General features: G+C 50.4%; 2 protein-coding genes across 3 annotated transcripts; one reads left to right on the forward strand and one right to left on the reverse strand.

The window, feature by feature from the left end:
* Nucleotides 1-965: 965 nt before the first annotated feature.
* LOC311189069 (C-C chemokine receptor type 8-like) lies at nucleotides 966-3258 on the reverse strand (the record flags this gene model as incomplete). The annotated part of the gene is made up of 2 exons (XM_084260652.1): nucleotides 966-2051; nucleotides 3253-3258. The coding sequence occupies 2 exons, from the start codon at nucleotides 3256-3258 to the stop codon at nucleotides 966-968; spliced, it is 1092 nt and encodes a 363-aa protein (XP_084116778.1).
* Nucleotides 3259-13510: 10252 nt separating this feature from the next.
* On the forward strand, nucleotides 13511-18071 carry SLC25A38 (solute carrier family 25 member 38; the record flags this gene model as incomplete). 2 transcript variants are annotated; one of them, XM_084260881.1, is made up of 7 exons in its annotated part: nucleotides 13511-13634; nucleotides 13759-13880; nucleotides 14436-14520; nucleotides 15041-15220; nucleotides 15661-15829; nucleotides 16406-16572; nucleotides 17949-18071. In XM_084260881.1, the coding sequence occupies exons 2-7, from the start codon at nucleotides 13759-13761 to the stop codon at nucleotides 18069-18071; spliced, it is 846 nt and encodes a 281-aa protein (XP_084117007.1). In that variant the 5' UTR covers nucleotides 13511-13634. The 2 variants fall into 2 exon arrangements, with proteins under 2 accessions (XP_084117007.1, XP_084117008.1); XM_084260882.1 differs by lacking the exon at nucleotides 13511-13634 and having other exon boundaries at nucleotides 13756-13880.
* Between the last annotated feature and the right edge of the window lie 277 nt (nucleotides 18072-18348).

Here is an 18348-nt window from a genome sequence, read left to right on the forward strand (position 1 = left end):
TGAAGGCAAAACGTGGTAGCTTGCAGTTTTTTTCTCCTAAATGTGATTCCCAGAGGCGCTGTGACCATCATTGATGGGCTCAGCCTTGGTCAGTGGTGGGTCCGGCTTTGAGCCCAGCTGGTGTTTGCTCTGTCAGGCCCAGGGGAAGCTTCTGGCTGCTTCTTGCAGAAGCCACCTCTGCAGCCCCCCCTCCTCCATCAGGACCCCACCATGCAAACCCACAATGGCAAAACCATAACTTGGAAGACAACTCGAGTCATACACTGAAGGGCAGTGACAGTACTAGCATATTAGTTGCTTCAAGTGTTCAAAACGTTCCCTTATGGGAAGTGTGAGTATCATCAGGGTTTCAATCATCTCCGGAGCCTCTGGCCACTCAGACCATACAGTTTGATCTTCTTTAGATACCACCTGAGTTACAGGATGTGTATTACACTTTTTTGTGCCTCTCTCCATCCTGTTTTGGGCATTCAGAGAGCACCTCAGCCAGCGGGTCAGGGCTCTGCTGACAGCAGCCATCACCCCGATCTGGGGCTCATCAGGCAGCAGGTCCACCGGAAACTCTGACTCATGACTCTACATGTTACATGCTCTTCTTCCACGGTGAGCAATTCTTCCCCAGCTTTCTTATAGGCACCTTTCAGGTACTGAAAGGCCACTATAAGGTCCCCCCCTAAGCCTTCTCTTCTCCAGGCTGAACAAGCCAAAAAGGGAGAGAAGAGGCAGCTGGAGGGATTATCAGTTTTTTACAACTGCCCAGGGCAGAATAAAATGCATGAGCTGAAAAAGACACCAAAAAGTAAAAAGCCCCAAAAGCAATTACAGTAAAAGCAAGCAGAAGCAGATGCTTCCACTTTTCCTATCCTAAAAGACTGCCCAAACACTGCTACCCCATGGATGCCCTGCTGAAAGCATTTCTCAGCTTCAGCTGACCAGCTCAGGATGAAAGATTTTTACTTGCAGCTCTACAAGACAGTGCCAGCAAAAGACGACTGTGAGGACGTCCCATGCAGAGAGGAGTGTTTGTCTGGGCTGCACCTACCAAAAGCATGGTAGTCTTTGCAGACAAACAGAAAATGTGCGTATTTTCTGAAACCTTTGCGGAGATGCTCCTTGAACTTCTCACCCACGAAGGCATAGATAATCGGATTGAGGCAACAGTGGACAAAGGAAAGTGCATCAGCCAGCTCTATGGCTAGATCTAGCCTTTGGCTTGTCTGGCAGTCGTCAATGATGTGCATGTGCCTTAGAGAGTCCAGAAAAACCACAATGTTCACGGGTGTCCAGAAGAGGAAGAATACAATGACAACAATAAAAACCAGTTTCACCGCTTTGAATTTGTTCTGAGTACGGCACGTCTGCAGGTTTTTCAAGATGCTGTGGTAGCAGAAAATGAGGATACCAACAGGGATCAACCAGCCCAGGACATTGACTTGGAAATTACTGAAAGTCTTCCAGCCATTGTTGCCATCAGGATAGTGAGGGATGCACTTCGTCTGGTTATTGTCATTTATTTCCTGGAAAAAAACGAAGTCTGGTGTTGATGCTAAAATGGCAATTGCCCAAAGGACCAAGCTGGAGATGACCCCACGGACAGTTGTCTGAATCTGTAGAGAGTAGACAGCCCGGACAATGGCCAAGTACCTGTTGATGCTCATGATGGTTATGAAGAAGACGCTGCTATAGAAACCAATGAAGTAAGCTGAGCTGATGATTTTACACATCACACTTCCAAAAGTCCAGTGCCTCCTGATGGTGTAGTTAGCCAAGAAGGGAAGGGAGAAAACAAAGAGGAGGTCAGAGATGGCGAGGTTCAGCAGATAAACGTCAGTCATGGTCTTGACTTTCTTGAAGACTGTTAGGACCCAAATGACCAAAGAATTTCCTACGAGGCCAATCACAAAGAGTAGGGAGTACAACACTGGAAAAAAGGTAGATGCAAATGCTGGAATATTTTCAGGATCACATTGGGTCACAGTGTCCAGTTCTGCGTACAAGGCGGCGTAGTCATAGGCTGCAGTGGAGTTAGATTCTGGCGACTTGTAGCCCACCTGTCCAAGGACAATAAAGTTCATGAGGCCCAAATCCCAAATTACCTTCTCAGTAATTATGTTAGGCACAAGTGAACACACACCAAGCCACACTGAAGAAAAAACAACTGTGCCTCAGCTGTGTTGGAGGATGCAAATAAGGAATGAGTCTGAGTGACCAGTCCTCCCCTACAAGACAGGGTTCTTGCACCAGAGGCGCAGAGGAAATCACGGAAAATGCAGCTGTGGTTGCAAACAATAGGTTACCAGTATAACCCTGCCAGCTCCCTGTGAGGTGCCCAGCCCCATGCCTCCAGTCCAGGTGGGGCACCAGAGCCAGAGCCACAGAGCATCCCTAAACCAGCAACTTATTTGGTATGGCGGTGGGGATGAGAACCCCTGACAAAGGTATTAGGGTCCTATTCCATGATTCCCTCAGAAAGGAGGAGGGGAGCAGTGCTGAGGGAAGATCTGGATGTAAATGATCATCTCCTAAAAGCTGCATTTAAATTAGCTTTGTGCCAGAAATAGCCTTTTGTGGGACAAGTTACTTTTGTAGAAGATTCCCACATGGTTCAAGCAGATTTTCAGCTGTAGAGCCACCAGCACTTACTGGTCAGCAGTGGGTACTGCGTGTTGTACGCTGTCTCCACCCTGGGTCAGACCAGTGGTGGCAGCTCAGGCCAGAGGGGTTACTCCCCAAAAGCAGAGAGTAGCAGCAGTACATTCCCTTTCTCTGATCCCTGGTCCCCCTGCAGCCCCAAGCAGCACCCCCCACATCCCCAGGCAGCCCCTGTGACAGCAAACAGCTAAAGAACATGAGTGGCAGCTCATCCCCTCATCTCATCAGCCAAAGATACTTCCATTCCCTGTTTGTTTTTCCAGAGAACGACAATCACACAGATTTCTTCTAAGCTGTCACTGTCCCAGCAGCAGTCACACAGAAGCACTGAATCACTAGGTTGGAAAAGACCTTTGAGATCATTGAGTCCAACTGCACCGTCCTCTACTAAAGCATATCCCTGTGCACCTCATCTCTTAGTTAAATCCAGGGTCAGTGACTCAACCACTTCCCTGGGCAGCCTGTTCCAATGACCGATAACCCTTTGCGTCCTAAGGTCTAAAACACCTATGTGTTCCCCTGTGTTAGTCAAAACTGGCCCCTGCAGATGTGCGACTGGCCTTGGCTTGTGCGACAGCAGCCTGGTGGGGAGTGACTCACCGACATGTCCATGGCAGCCCCGCTGCCCAGCAGGTATGTAAAGATCCCCTCCATTATCCAACGCTGTGTCTGAAAGGATGTGAAAAGAGAAAAGCCTTTATATCACAGGTATTCAAGAAGCAGGCACACCTTCACAGAGATAAGCTGGCAGTATTTAACTTACCTTAAGTTGCAGAGACAAGTCACAGGTGAGGTCCTCACCCCGGCAGCGCACAGTCGTGAAATGCCTTTTCCTCTGTGATGCATTTCACATTAAAGGTGCATATCTCCAGTGAGTTAAACCACGGTAGAGTAACGGAAACAGGTTTGTCTCCTCAGTGGTTTTCTCTTTGACTTTGAGTATTGATAAAAATGTCAGTGGAGGCAATTTTTAACAACCCCTCCCAGGTGTCTGCAATGGGCCCTCATCCCTCACCTCAAGCAACCCTGGCTGGGAGAGGGGAAGCAGCGCTGCCTCGCCCCTGCTCCAAGGATTTTCACTGAAGGTGCCGGGGGAGGATGGGCCAATGATGCTAATGACCAGTGTGATGGCAAAGGGCACATATTTCCTTTGACCTTTTCCCTTGACAAGTATCTTACCTATACACCCACAGACCCAGAGAAATACTCTACAGAACTGACTGTAGCATCATTTAGATTGGAAAAGACCTTCAAGATCATCGAGTTCAACAGTAAACCTGACATTGCCCAGTCCCCATCAACCTTCCTTCCCGAAACATGCACCCCGCAGGACACTCTCAGTGACTGGTACTGAAGTAAAGCCCCAAACAGCTCTGGATTTCCACCGCCTCTCTTTGGGGTCTCATTCTGACCCAGCAGGGCTTTCATCCTACAGCTGTCTCCCAGCTCCCCCACGACATAAGACAAATGGGAAAGGGACACACTACTCAACAGCAGGCAACACCTGAAGTGTGTGTTACCTCCTTAAATGCTGCTGCCCCTCACTAGAGCCTGCTGATCTTACTGCAGTTCAGGCAAGTCACACCAGCTTTGCAGCGACAGTGAATGAAGGTAGGTGTTCAGAGGGTTTGTGAGAGGTGACAGATCATTCCACAGGAGTGCGGATGTTGACAGACACACATGAGGTACTGTTTGCTCAGAGGCAAAGAAAGAAACAAAAATAGCTGTGGGATGTTTGCTGGCATCTCTAAATGCAGCAAGGAGAGAAGCTCACAAGCCACCCCACGTGGTAGCTTGGAGGGTGACACCTGGGATGCTGACACCACAGATGCGGTGCTTGGGGGAGGTGTCTCACCGAGCCTGAGTGAGACAGGGAGCAGGCTGCCTGCTCTCTGCACAGAGCCCGTGGCAGGACATCCTCTGGTGCCTGTGCTGGCTGGCGCAGACACAGCGGCACAAAGCACCCTTGGAGCCAGTGCTGCTCCCCTCACCCACAGTGCTGGTGGCTTCACAGGCCTTCCTGGGGTCAGGCTTGGTCCCTGGCTGTAGACACACGAGGGCACCTCTGCTTGCAGCTCCCTGAGCTCCATCCAGGGTTCTTCCTATGGGTGAATCTCTGGCCAGAGGAGATGAGATTTCAAAAGGTTTTGGTGACGTGCACAGGGGAGAGATGAGGCCAAACGGTCCTGTCAGGAGATCCAGGCTGTACCCCTCATAGTGGTGGGAAGCCTGGTCTGGGTGGAGCCCAAGAAGGCAGCAAATTGGCCACCAGCCCTGGTGGGAAGGTGCCCATTGCTCCCTGTTTGCCGGAGTGATGTCAGCAGGACAGAAGGAGGAGCACGAAGTAGAGAGGTAGGTGCCAGAGGAGCAGAAAGCACATGTTCCCCTGGGGATCCTTTTGGGATGGGTCAAGAGCTAGAGAAGGCCTTTCTTAACTCATATCTACAAATTTTGTACATTCAGCAACTGAGCGGTGCTCAGCTGCAGAAGTGCAGGCAGAGGGGGTGCTTGCTGCAAACACACCCCCCAGCTTTAGTTCTGCCAGCAGCACCCTTCCTTCAGGGATGTCATGGCCATTTGCTAATCTGCCTAACATGGCAGGACATGGCCTTGCTCATGTGCTCCGCTGTGGCCCTACCCCCGTGCACCATGAACCACATCTGTGCCTCCCTCACACGTGTGTGTCTGCATTGTGCTGGGGTGTCCCTCTTTGTAACTGGGATGAAGAATCTAGCCCACTTCTGTGGTCACAGCCAGATCAACTGCATCAGTGCCACCTGAGTGATGCTTGTCAGACTGCCAGAAAGACACGCTGTGGAGAGAAGACCACTCCACAGCCCCAGATCCATTGCCTCTGAAGTGGAGCTGGGTATGTTGAGCAGTGCTGTAACTGGAAATTATCTTGGGTTGTGTTGGTCTCTCCTGCTCTCTTCAAAGCAGAGAGACTTGTGTCCTTCAGGAGAGTCAGCGACACTTCTCCTTTTGGTTCCCACCTCGCTGCAACATTTGTTTTGGGTTTTTTTCCTAGAGAAGTGAGGCATGGAAATAATTCCTGCAGAGATGGGCGGCAAAACTCTTCCAGGTCCACCCCAAACCAAGAACCTGTATACCTCAGTTACTGCCAGGGTTTCAGGCTGGAAGAGCTCTGTCTCGGGATGTGCACTGTTTGGCCACCATTGTTACAGCCCCTGCTTTGCTTCAGGCAACAAAGCAAGTGTCCATTGCAGCTCCACGCAAAGACACGGAGGGAGGGGATCCAGCCACACCAACCTCATCTCCACACAAAAGCTCATCTCCACACAGAAATATTTAGAAAGCATCGCTTGAGCTTGTCTGCATCATTGGAGTTGTGAAGCTCACTCCTCTAAACCATCAGCCGGTCCAGCGAGGTGATTGTCCCACTCTACACTGTGCTGGTGCAGCCTCACCTCGAGCACTGTGTGCAGTTTTGGGTGCCACATTACAAGAGCTGCACAAAAATATTGGAGTGTCCAGAGGAAGGCAGTGAGGATGGTGAGGGGTCTGGAGGGGAAGACTTATGAGGAGATGCTGGAGTCCCTCGGTTTGTTCAGCCTGAAGAAGAGGAGATGGAGGGGAGACCTCATCGGGGTCCATGGCTTCCTGATGAGGGGAGCGAAGGGGCAGGTGCCGATCTCCTCTCTTTGGTGACCAGTGATAGAACCCGAGGGAACGGCATGAAGCTGCGACAGGGGAGGTTTAGATTGGATGTTAGGAAGAGGCTCTTTACTGAGAGGGTGGTGGGGCACTGAAACAGGCCCCCCCAGGGAAGGGGTCACAGCACCCAGCTTGGCTGAGTTCAAGAAGAGTCTGGACGATGCACTCAGCCCCGTGCTCTGACTTGGCTGGTACCAAGAGGCTCTGTCTGTTTCTCCTCGTGGGGAGGGGTGAGAGAGTGGCACGTGGTGGTTAGACACTGCCTGAGGCTGAACCACTGCAGTCCTTTTTGGCACCCAAAGTGGGGATTGAAGGTTGGATATCTGTACCTGATGTTATTCAAAGAGGTGATGGCAATGATGATGTTTTGTCTGATCACCTGGCTCTGGTATATGAACCCACACCCACTTTATGTAATCCCTGTGTTATAGCTTTGCGTGGCAGGGTTCTGGTGGAAAAGGGGGGGCTGCAGGGGTGGCTGCTGCAAGAAGCAGCCAGAAGCTCTCTGCAGGCCCTACAGAGCAAACACCAGCCTGCTCAAGGCCAGAGTTGTTGCTGACCAAGGCTGAGCCCATCAGTGATGCTCACAACGCCTCTGGGAATCACATTTAGGAGAAAAAAAACCTGCAAGCAACCACGTTTTTCCTCCAGAGAAGGGAGTGAAATGTAAGAAACTGTGCAGGCACCAAGGCCATTGAAGCTGGGGGGAGAAGGCACTGCAGGTGCTGGACAGAAAGAAACCCAGGGTGGAGTGGGTGTCCCCCTGCAGCCCATGGAAAAGGCCAAGATCCCACCTGCAGCCTGTGGAGAGGCTCTACACTGCAGCAGGTGGAGACATGCAGGAGATGCTGTGACCTGCTTTGGAGCAAGCCTCTGCCAGCACTTGCAGCCATGGAGAGAGACAGAGACACAGAGATGAGCAAGAGAGAGGGATCCACGCTGGCGCAGGTTTGCTGAGGGGGAGGGCTTGTGACCCCATGGAGGACCAGTCTGGAGCAGTCTGGGCCTGAGAGATTGAGAGACATTCTGTGATTTATGACTGCACCCCATAGCAGTGACCCATGCTGGTGCAACTGGTGAAGAGCTGAATCCCCGTGGGAAAGGGTTCACATTGGAGAAGTTTGTGAAGGACTGTCTCCCGTGGGTGGGACCACATGGTGCAGCAGGACAAGGGTGTGAGGAATGCCCTCCCCACTCCCTCTCCCCAACGCCCCAGCTAAGAAGGAGAACATCTTGTGAGGAACTGACTGAAACCCCCATTCCCCCCATCCCTGTCTTCCGCTGTGACACAGTGCAGGGAAGAAGGGAGAGAAATCATGACTAAGATGAAGTCTGCTAAGAAGGGAGGGGTGGGGGGAGGTGCTTTAAGATCTGGTTGTTCTTCTCATTACCTGACTCTGGTGTCACTGGGTGTGCAGGGCAGTGTCATAAATTAGAGAGTTTTCTGTCCTTCACTCTGTGCTGTGTCTGTTTTGCCCATGACGCTGATTGCAGAATGATCTCTCCCTGTCCTTATCTTGACTCCTGAGCCTTTCAATATATATTTTCTCCCCTGTCCAGTTGGAAAGGGGAGTGATAGAGCAGCTTTGGTGGGTGTCTGGCCTCCAGCAAGGGCTAAACCACCACATCCTGCTGTGTCGTTTATTACCTCAGGGAGGGGAGTCAGGATTCTAATTTCCTTGTACTGTGTGATATCAAGTTATGATGAGATATTATTTGTATTTGTGAGTCTCCGACGGAATTTATACATGGCATTTCTGACATTTCCATCTATTTGGCAACATACCTTAGCATTATTTAATAATCACACTCAATTTATGAGGAAGATGGGGAGAAGACCCTCTTCCCTTTTTTATGTTAGGCTTATTACAGCATCTTTTGAGAACTTTGACTATCCCTGGGATGTTCAGACCAGTATATGCCTGTTGCTCACTCTCCTGAATGTATTTCAAGTCAGAAGTGTTATCAAAAACTGTTAAAATTCAAGATTATTGCCAAGAGATCTTCCCTGGGGCTAAAGGGTCAGGGGTGGCATGGCGTATGGGAGGGTATGAGCAAATACCTAGAGAAGAAAAACAGACCTGTAGGCACTGCAGCTACTCTAGCCCATGCAACAAACACTGTGGCTACCCAAACCTCAGAAACCAACACTGTAGCTGAGCCAGAAAGAACCCTTACAACAGACACAGTAGCTACTCAGACTTCAGAGACTGCAGCTTCTCCAACCCCCACAAGAACCATGGCTACCCAAACCTCAGATGCCAACCATGTCGCTGAGCTAGAAAGCCGCCCAGTACCAGTATCGGTTGCCCCTATACACTAGAAGAAATACATGAAGAAATCTGTCCCTATTGTGGAAAACGATGAACCGGGACCACTGTGAGAACCTGAAGAAGAGGCAGTACCAGAGGTTATAACTCGATCTGATCTTTGTCTTTGAGTGAGCTGAGAGATATGAGATTTCAGCTGCCTTCCAGGGGAGCACATCATCACCTGGTTACTCTGATTCTGGGGCAATGGAGCCAGAAGCCATTAATTAGAAGGAAGGGAGGCTACGTGGCTGGGATCCCTGCCCAGAGAAGGAGGCATTGACAGTGAGATTGGAAAGAAGTCCCAACCCCTCAGCCTCTGGAAATGACTTCTATCAAGTGTAAGAGAAATGTACCTGTTCACTGAAGATGTTGTGTGCCGGCCAGGCAAGTTGACAGCCATGGAGCGAGGTTTTCAGTACTTGAGGGCATTAGCCGTACGAGAGACGATTCACTATGATCCTGACGATTTGCAGCTGCCCACCGATCCTGATGGAGTCCAGTGTTCCCGACCCACGTGGCGTAAGTTTGTGCGGAGTGCACCAGCATCGTACGCCAACTCACTGGCCATAACAGACTGAGGAAAAGAAGTAGCACCGATAGTGGATGAGGTGGCTGTCTGACTCCATCTATTCGAAGAAAGTCTTTCTTCCTCCCTTGTCTCACCTGTGGAGAAACTGTCCTGGAAGTTCCAGTGACCTGAAGAAAATTTGTCCTACTGCCCACCTGTGCAGACCATGATTTCAGCCATCAGAAGTAGGCGATCCTGTTCCAGAAAGAGCTTGTAAAAAGTGCAGACCACAGGCATCCTGTCTTGGTCTATCTGAGCAACTATGGTAAAGGTATGAGGAAGTGTCATGGGAAACCTACCTCAGCCCTCTAAGCCTGAGTGAAGGAGCTGCCAGGCAAAACAGCTATAAAGGGAGATTCCCCCAGGAAGAATTCTGCACCAGTTTCCAGTAGGCAGCCCACCAGACTGATTGTAATTGTACCTGTGATGGTCTTGAAGGGTCCTCTAAGTTTTTTTCAAGAAGTGAGCAGCAAACATGATGAGCATGATTAGAGGGGCCCTGCCTCCAGCCAGATGGAGGAAAGGGATAATCAGATGTATTGGGCTGTGTGGATCTGATGACCTGGCACATTCACCACATGGCTTTACATGGCAAGGTTTTGGTAGCAAGGGGCTGCAGGGTGGCTTCTGTGAGAAGGTTGAGCCTGGGAAGAAGGGAACAGTTATGGGGAAGGTGTTCTGAAGATTTGTTCTTATTTCTTATTATTCTACTGTGTTTAATTGGCAATAAATTAATTTCCCCAAAAAGAATCTGTTTTGCCCATGACAGTCATTGCTGAGCAATCTCCTTGTCCTCACCTCAGTCCTTTGTCGTATCTCCTCCCCTTGTCCTTTGACGGTATGGAGGGGAGATCTGCAGCACCTGAGAGCCAGCCAAGCTCAACTCTTAAGTGGGGCAGGAGCAATTTGAGGTAAGGATAGTGACTTGGAGAGGAAACGGGTAAAACATGGACTGAACACTGCTACAGGGCAGCAAGCCTATCAATTTTTGTTGTTGTAACTTTGGTGAAGCACCATGGGATGGAATGTGTGTAAATCATCCCTATTCTATTAGTGTTACCATGGTGTTATTTTGATTTTGGTCTGGGGAATTCTTTTGTCGAGTTTAAGTGACTTTGGTGAAGATTGCAGATTGTGTGATGAATGCATATTTTAATAATGGCAAGTATGTGGTTCACAGGGCTGAGTGGTGGAATGTGTTTGGTTTATGTGGCAAGGTTTTGGTAGCGGGGTGGTTGCAGGAGTGGCTTCTATGTGAGGATACCAGAAGCTGCCAGACAAATCCAGTTCCTGGCAGCTTCAAAACAAACCTGCTGCTGGCCAAAGGTGAGCTCGTCAGCAGAACTGGTAGTGTCTCTGTGATAATGTATTTAAGAGTGGGTAGAAAACACTGCAACAGCAGCTGTGGGATGGGAGAGAAGGCATGAGAGAAACAGCCCTGCAGACAGCCAGGTCAGTGAAGGAGGAAGGGAGCAAGGTGCTCCAGGCACCTGAGCAGGGATTCCCCTGCAGCCTGTGGCAAAGACCATGGTGGGGCAGGTTGTGTCCCGTGGAGGTGCACAGTGAAGCAAGATGTGAGCTAGGGAAACAAGCACCAAGAAGGATGGAGGTGAGCTGATTCTCTTTGCTGTGACTTAGCAGGCAGAGTCAGTTCATGACAGTCACTCCCCAGAGGGAACTGCATAACGAGGAGTTTGCAAAAGAGAAGAGGGAACCCCTAATGAAGAGCTTTTCCTAGCCCGTACATCCTGTATATTACATTTTCTCAGAGTAGTATATTCCCTCTTTCTTAAGGGGCTGTGCCATGCTTTAACCTGGCTGGCAGCTAAAATCAGCACGTAGCTGTTTGCTCACTGCTCCCTCTGGTGGGATGGGGAAGAGAACTGAAACCAGAAAAGGAAAAAAACTTCGTGGGTTGAGATAAAGACAGTTTAATAAGACAAAAAAAAAATATAATAATGTGAATAATTGATAATATGATTAATTTATAATTAAGAAAACGATTAGTTTAATGCTTAATATATTATGGATATTAATAATATGTAAATCAAGTGATGCACAGCACAAAACATCCCTCTAAGGACTCAGACCCTACCCAGTCCCACCCAGCACAGCAGAAACGCACCAAAGGAAATCAGCCAAGAAGTGCTTTTGAAAATTACATGCATCTCCAAGCCAGTTTCCTTACATAATCAGTGATGATGTAGTGGGTTTACATGGCAAGGTTTTGGTAGCGGGGGGGTGGAGGGGTGTCTGTGGTTTTGTCTCATTTGTAAATGATGATGTCTTAAGTTACATCAATTTAAGATGTTGCGCAAGGCCCCAAGCTGAGCAGCCTCCCAGCCCACTGCCCTCCCCACACCCTCCACCCCCCCACCGTTATACACAGAACATGATGTCACATGGCACAGACTATGCCTTTGGCCAGTTTGGATAGACTGTCCCAGCTCCTTGGGTATCCCAACGCCCCCCCCACCCCCCCACCCCCCTTGTCAGGGGAGTGTGAGAAGCTGGACAGTCACTGACCGCTTGTCAGCAACTGAAACATCAGTGTGTTATCAGCACTGCTCTCATCCTAAATCCCAAACAGGCACTAACCAGCCGCTAGACAGAAACTTAACTCTACCCCTGGTGGAAGCCGGGACAGGCTGCCGCGCAGCAAAGCAAGAAAACACGCCTAAGTGGTTAGAGCCCGTGGCTATTTGCTGCATCCAGGACTTTCTTTCTAGGAAGAGCCCAGCTTAGCTGGGGTGTGACACATCTGTACGCGCTGCAGCTTCCTCAGCGAGCTGGCAGGGCAGATTCTCAGAAAAGCAGCTGTGGAAGCTGCCAGGCTCTCCTCCCCAGCCCCACCGATAAGAAATGGCTGGCTCTGCGGGCGCAGAGCAGGCGCGTAGTCTGAGGGCGGACATGGGTCTTGAAACACAAGCGCCTCATATCGGCGCCTCGCTCCTTCGATGCTCTGGGAACCCAGCCCTCCGCCGCTCCAGGCCCAGGACGCAGGAGACCAAGAGGAAACAGGAGCGGTGAGAAGGCGTCCCGCCGGCTCTCAGGTCTTTGAATGCCGCAACCGCGGGCGGGGGGGCGGCACCGGGGGAAGACACGAAGCCGTCTCCTTCTCGCTGCCCGTGCCTGACAGTGCCCGCTGCGGCGCGGCCGCTGGAGACGCGACAGAAACGCCATCCCGGCAGCGAGGCGCCCGGCCCGGCGCTGGGCAGCCCTCGGCCCGGCGCTGGGCAGCCCTCGCCCCGGCTGGGCGCGGCTCAGGGCGGCGGCGCCGGGCCGCAGCCGCGGGGAGCCGGGGCGGGGAGCACGGCACGGGAAGGGTTACGGGCAGGCGCATGCGCACTGCAGGGCCGCACTTCTCCCTCCCGCGGGTTGGCTCCAGGCTGGCTGGCTGCTCTGATTGGCCAGCGCGGGAGCAGCCCTCGGCACGTCACTCCCGCCCGCCGTCCTGGCCGGCTGCGGGGCGGTGCTGGCATGCCGGCGCGAGAGGTCGTGGTCCGCGGCCGGGCCGTCACGGGCCGTCGGGAGGTCGGTAACTGACCGCTGGCCCCGCGCCCTCCTCGCTCACCCCGCGGAGGAGAGCCCGGCGGTGGCAGCGCCCGGGTGGGGGGCGGGGGGGTGGGGGCGGGTCGTTGCGCTCCATCCTCACCCCGGTCGCGGCCCGCGGCCGCCCGGCTCCTGAGAGGCGGGTCCCGGGCCGGCCTGAGGGGTGGGCGCGGCGCGTGGGCCCTGCCCCGGTAAGGCCGCAGCGAAGGGAGCAAGTAGCGGGGCTGTGCGGGCGGTGGGGGGTCCTGACGGGCTTTGAGAGCGGCTTGACGGCCGGCGTTGGGAGGCGGGCGTGCCCCTCCAGCAACCGCCGCTTTGCGAGGCCCTCCTCTGAGGCGATTCCGCTCCAGGGGGGGTGTAGAAATCCCCCCTTCGCTAAGGAAGCACCGTGACGTGTTTTCATAAGAAAGTCTCCGGCTCGCTGTGTGGTCTGTGCCGCCTGCCTTAGCGCTGCAGACGTGCTGGCAGGCGGCAGCCGGTGTGGTCAGCGGAGCAAGCCGTGCCGTGCCGTGCCGTGCTCTTGGGTGCCTTTGGCCTGGGTTTGGCTGGGGGGCAGTTTTAAGGGAGAGCTCTGTGAAGGCCTATGGCAATGGGGAACCTTGGTGTGGGATGGGGAAGAAGAGTTGGAGGTACCTCTGGCAGAGGTGGATGGGATTTGGGCTAAGGCACAGGTACTTGCAGGGCACTGGGAAGGGGGCACCTGTTTCCTTTGACGTGGTAAGCTGTTACTGAAGGGGTGTTAATAACGTTTGGTGTTTGGAAAACTTTTTCCAACCACCAAATTGCAAGGAGATTCTGCAACATTCTCCCAGGAAAGGCAGAAGGACCAAAAACCACAAATAAAACTTAATCAGGCTTTGAAAAGGTTTGAAAAAGTTTCCTTTGCCCTGAGCAGCAGTCCTTACCTTGTCTTTCTTTCACATAACATGCAACATATCAGCTGCTGTATTTTGTCTTGTGCTATTCAGTGGCCATCTAAAGTCCATCTTTCTCTTCCAGATGCATCCAGTCCTAAAGGCCTTTGTGTGTGGCTCCATTAGTGGGACTTGTTCCACACTCCTCTTCCAACCCCTTGACCTGCTGAAAACCCGCCTACAAACTCTGCAGCCTGCTGTGAATGGGTAAGGAAGTGTGAGTGTGTATGCATGGGGGGTGTGGGGGTGTTCCACTATAGGCTTCCACCTGATTTGCTGGCTGGGGCTTGGAGTTCAGGGTTGTAATTTGGATATTGAGTCCTCCTGACATAGGAGGTTGGTTGTGGTTTTTTAATAGCATGGAGAAGGAATGATATTTTGCACCAAATGAGAAAAAAAAAAGGCTGCTCTTGTGAATAGTACTTCAGTTACATGTTTCCTGCCTGAAAAATTGTGTGTCATTGCCACATAACCTGTCCATGTGCGCAGTTGCTCCTGTTAGCCCAGTGTAGTCAACTACACTGCGCTGATGAAGGGAGTGAGCAACTAAAGGCACTAATGAGAGAAGCCTCTAACGTGTTACAAGGGGTGGGAAAACAGACGGTGCCAGAGAAGCCCTGGAAAGAGTGACCAAGGAAAGCAGGCTGAGTCTAGAAGGACCTCTGAGGTGCTAGGTTACTACACAGAGACATGAGGACAAGGGAGTGGCTACAGAGTACATCTGCCAAACCATAAGCAGTTCTGGTCTTGTCATCCATACAGGTCCGGTCGTGCTGGGATGGTAACACTCCTCTTCAGGGTTGTTCGTACTGAAAGTCTTCTGGGGCTATGGAAAGGTGTCTCTCCAGTAAGTGGCTGTTCTAATCCTGACTGCTAAAAAGAGGTAGATAAATAAACCTACTGTTTATTTCTCTGGATGGGATTTAAATAGCCAGCTTCAGTACAATTATGAATGAAACCCTGTGATTTAGGATGATTAAATCCTTAAGGAGTTAACATTGTGAGTTCCAGTGATTTTTGTCCTGGTGATCCCTGTGGTTTTGCAGTCCTGAGCAGCTGAACACTCGAATATTTTTGCAAATACAGTGTGGCAACTGCACCAACTTCATTTCGTTTTGGAATATCTTGTTCCTAGAAAAATACACTTGAGGAATGCATTAAATCCTGGCATCATTTGAATCAATTTGCTCATCATTTGAATCAGTTTGCTCTCAGTCTTTCCCCAGCATTAGTGTTTTGAGGTTTTTTTTTTTTCTGTTTGCATGTCAAAGTTCCCCATCAAGCTTAGTGGTCTCTCAAATGTTCTGTGGTACATTTTGTCTTACGTGGGCTTTTCCTTTCTTCATCTGCATCTCTTTCTTCTGAAGTCTTTTGCGAGATGCATTCCCGGGGTTGGGATTTACTTCAGCACTTTGTACGTGATGAAGCAGAAGTTCCTCATGGACCGCTCGCCCACAGCCCTGGAGTCCGTGTTTCTGGGTGCCACCGCACGTGCAGTGTCTGGGATTTGCATGTTGCCAGTGACTGTCGTCAAGACCCGATATGAAGTGAGTATGACTTTCTAATTAGTTCCCTGCTAAATGATGTCACATGCCTTCTTTGTGATGAAAAAGAAATTACTCCATCTGGAGAAGGTTGCTGCCACTTAGGCTGTAGTCCTTATTTCATCCTGAGTCGGTGCAGGGAAAAGCCATGTGCTGACTTTTAGGCAAGAAGTGTAAGGTAAAAATCTCAGGGTGGATTCTGTTTTAAGTTTTGGCTATATACAGTGTTTGTGTCATTTTAGGAACTCTCTTACTTTACTTTCTTGAAGGATTGCTTTGAAACCTGAGGTAGGTGGAACCTAGTTTCTGCCTCAGGCTGCCTTCTGTGCTGTCATTTAAGGTGTCACATGGAGCGCATACTAACACTTCTTTGGGCAGGGTGGCCTTGTGGGGTGCATAGGTCTCCTGGCACATGGATGACCGACTGATGTCCACTCTTGCAGAGTGGAAGATTTGGCTATGGGAGTGTGTATGGAGCTCTGAAGAATATCTATCAGACGGAAGGGGCTCGTGGCATGTTCAGCGGGCTCACTGCAACGCTGCTACGGGACGCACCCTTCTCTGGGATCTACCTGATGTTCTACACACAGACCAAAAAGTTGACACCTCAGGGTAAGGCTGGACATTGGAGGCTGTAATGGGAGGTGTTTCTTTTCTTGCATCTTGCCCTGCAGTTGACTGCCTGTGTGCTTTGCTTATTGCCCTCAGCCTCAGTAGATAAATCAGTCTCTTATAGGGCTGTAGGTGGGACATGCACATTGTCCTGTGGAGGCATGTAGACTTACAGCTCAGGTCAGTCTAGAAATGGAAATTGGCTCTAAATTGATTGATTGTCTTTACAGAGACTGATCTGTAATGTTGGTTAGTGAAGTTTTCCTTTTTGCTGCTGGTTGTATACTGATCAATTTCCACACATCTGGGGTTTCTCTGATATTGGAACTAGCAGGGGCAATGCTTGCACAATATCTCATTCTCTGGGTTCCTGTGAAATTTGGTTCCCTAGCAAGTGAGGCTTTTTAACAGTGCTAACTTTTACCTTGTGGCCAAGGTTCTCTACCCTGCATGGATTTAAAATCTTCTTAGACCCCGGTGTTTATTTAATTGTTCAGTAACTCTTCACTTTGCCATGCAGTGTGAGTATTCCTGGTCTGTTCTGTGCCTGAGTGCATTCCCTTTGCTCTGTTGCAGACCAGTTGGATCCAGTGCTCATGCCCTTGCTGAATTTTGGCTGTGGGATCTTTGCGGGAATCTTGGCCTCCCTGGCCACTCAGCCTGCTGATGTCATCAAAACACACATGCAGCTGTCCCCCCAAAAGTACCGCAGGACGAGCCAAGCCATTGCCTTCATCTACAAGGTGAGGTGAATCCCTTCTGATAAGTGCAATCACAGCCTCGCTTTTGATCTCTTCACCTGCAGCACAGCTGTGATGAGAAAGTTGTTGAGTTAAAAGGAGGTGAATAAATGTAACTGCTTGGTGTGCTCTTGTAGTCAGGCTAATTGGTGTCAGTGTTTTCAGAAGCTGAGGCTGAATCTCTTTGTTGCTGGTTTATGTGCAGACTTGTTCTGTAATTGGAAAGTACTCTGGTGGTTGGTCTGAAAGCAGTCGGAGGCTTCAGTCCGTCCCTTGCTCTTCCTTGTTGTTAGAGAATCTGTTGTCACTGCTCAGAGGTGATCCTTGCTCCTTCTGAGTGGACTGCGAGGCAGAGAACTTGCTCCATGATTATTCTTGCCGTTCCTCACTCCTGTAACTGTTTCCTCAAAATGGGGGAATGGAGAGCAAGCTCAGAGGTCTGGAACGCAAAGGTGGGCATGTTCCAGTAAGTGTCTCTCCACACAGGCCTGCCTCATATTTCAGGCTGGTGAATAATTTCAGTTCTGCTACGTGTTGATGTTCACAGTGGTGGAAAGCGCTTAGCTTGTTTCACCTTGGTTTCATTTCAGCCTAGCTTAGTGTGAAGGCTTGGGGGAGCTGTGCTTACAGCCACTGCTGCCTGTGGTTTATCGGTGCAGGCACATCTGTGGTTACCACACTGGGGCAAAGGGTTTCTTTAGTATGTGGTGTGAAATGTTGGTTTCAGATATGAGCCAGTTACAAAACAGTTCTTTGCCCTTTGGACATTAAAAGAGTAATAAATGCCCAGATCTGTACGCCAGGAATGGGATGGAGATGTACTCAAAGCCCACCTCTCCCATCCTGCTGTATCTTGACAGGTTTGCTTTGGTTCCATATTGAATCTATTCCTCAGTGGGGATCTGTTTATTTGCACATGGATTTTTTTTTGTGCACAGCACATTTTTTCTCTCATCAGAATGTCAGGGGTTTTTTACTTCAGTACTTCCAAATCTCATTTTTTCCAGGATAGCTGTAAGTGACTTTTGTAAATAGGAAGCTCCAAAATAAGGACAAGTTATTTTCCTGAAGCGTCTTGAAACTGTTACACCTTTGCCTTCTCTTTGTTGGGCTGCAGTGTGGCTTTCCCCATCCGTTGGTTCCATCATGGCATTCCCTTCTCCACTCCCTGCCATTCTTGCTTGCTGGGGTAGGTCTGCAGTTGCCCATAGCCACAGGTTCTTCCTGAACATGAAATGTTATTTGTCTGACTCATGTCAGTAACTGATCTGGGTCTGAGCTGAAATATATCCTGTGCTGCCATGTGTAATAAGTGATGAGAAATTAAAACGTTACAGGCAGATTATGATGGTTTGCTGTTTGTTTATCTCCTGTTGCAGGACTTTGGGTTGGTCGGCTTTTTCCAGGGTGGCGTGCCCCGTGCCCTCAGGCGGACTCTGATGGCAGCGATGGCATGGACAGTGTATGAACAGATGATGGAAAAAATGGGCTTGAAATCTTGACTGACTTGCACAAGAAATGATCAGCTTCACTCCTTCTGCTTGCTGTGATCAACTGGCGCTAGGAAGTTCCCAGTTCCACAGAGGAATAAGCCTTGCTCAGCCAGGAGGAAGAAAGCCCTTCTGAGACGGGATATTAGGCCTTTTGGCAAGTAGAGGAAAGAAGGATTGGATCTTTGCATCTTTTATCAATGCATTCCAGAAGGACCACGCTTGCAGACTGCCATGGGAAATGGCAGCATTTCCACAGCCTGGTAACTATGCTGGGAGAAGAGCCCAT

The sequence above is a fragment of the Gallinula chloropus genome (genome assembly GCF_964237585.1).
Source record: "Gallinula chloropus genome assembly, chromosome: 2".
Lineage (NCBI taxonomy): Eukaryota > Metazoa > Chordata > Aves > Gruiformes > Rallidae > Gallinula > Gallinula chloropus.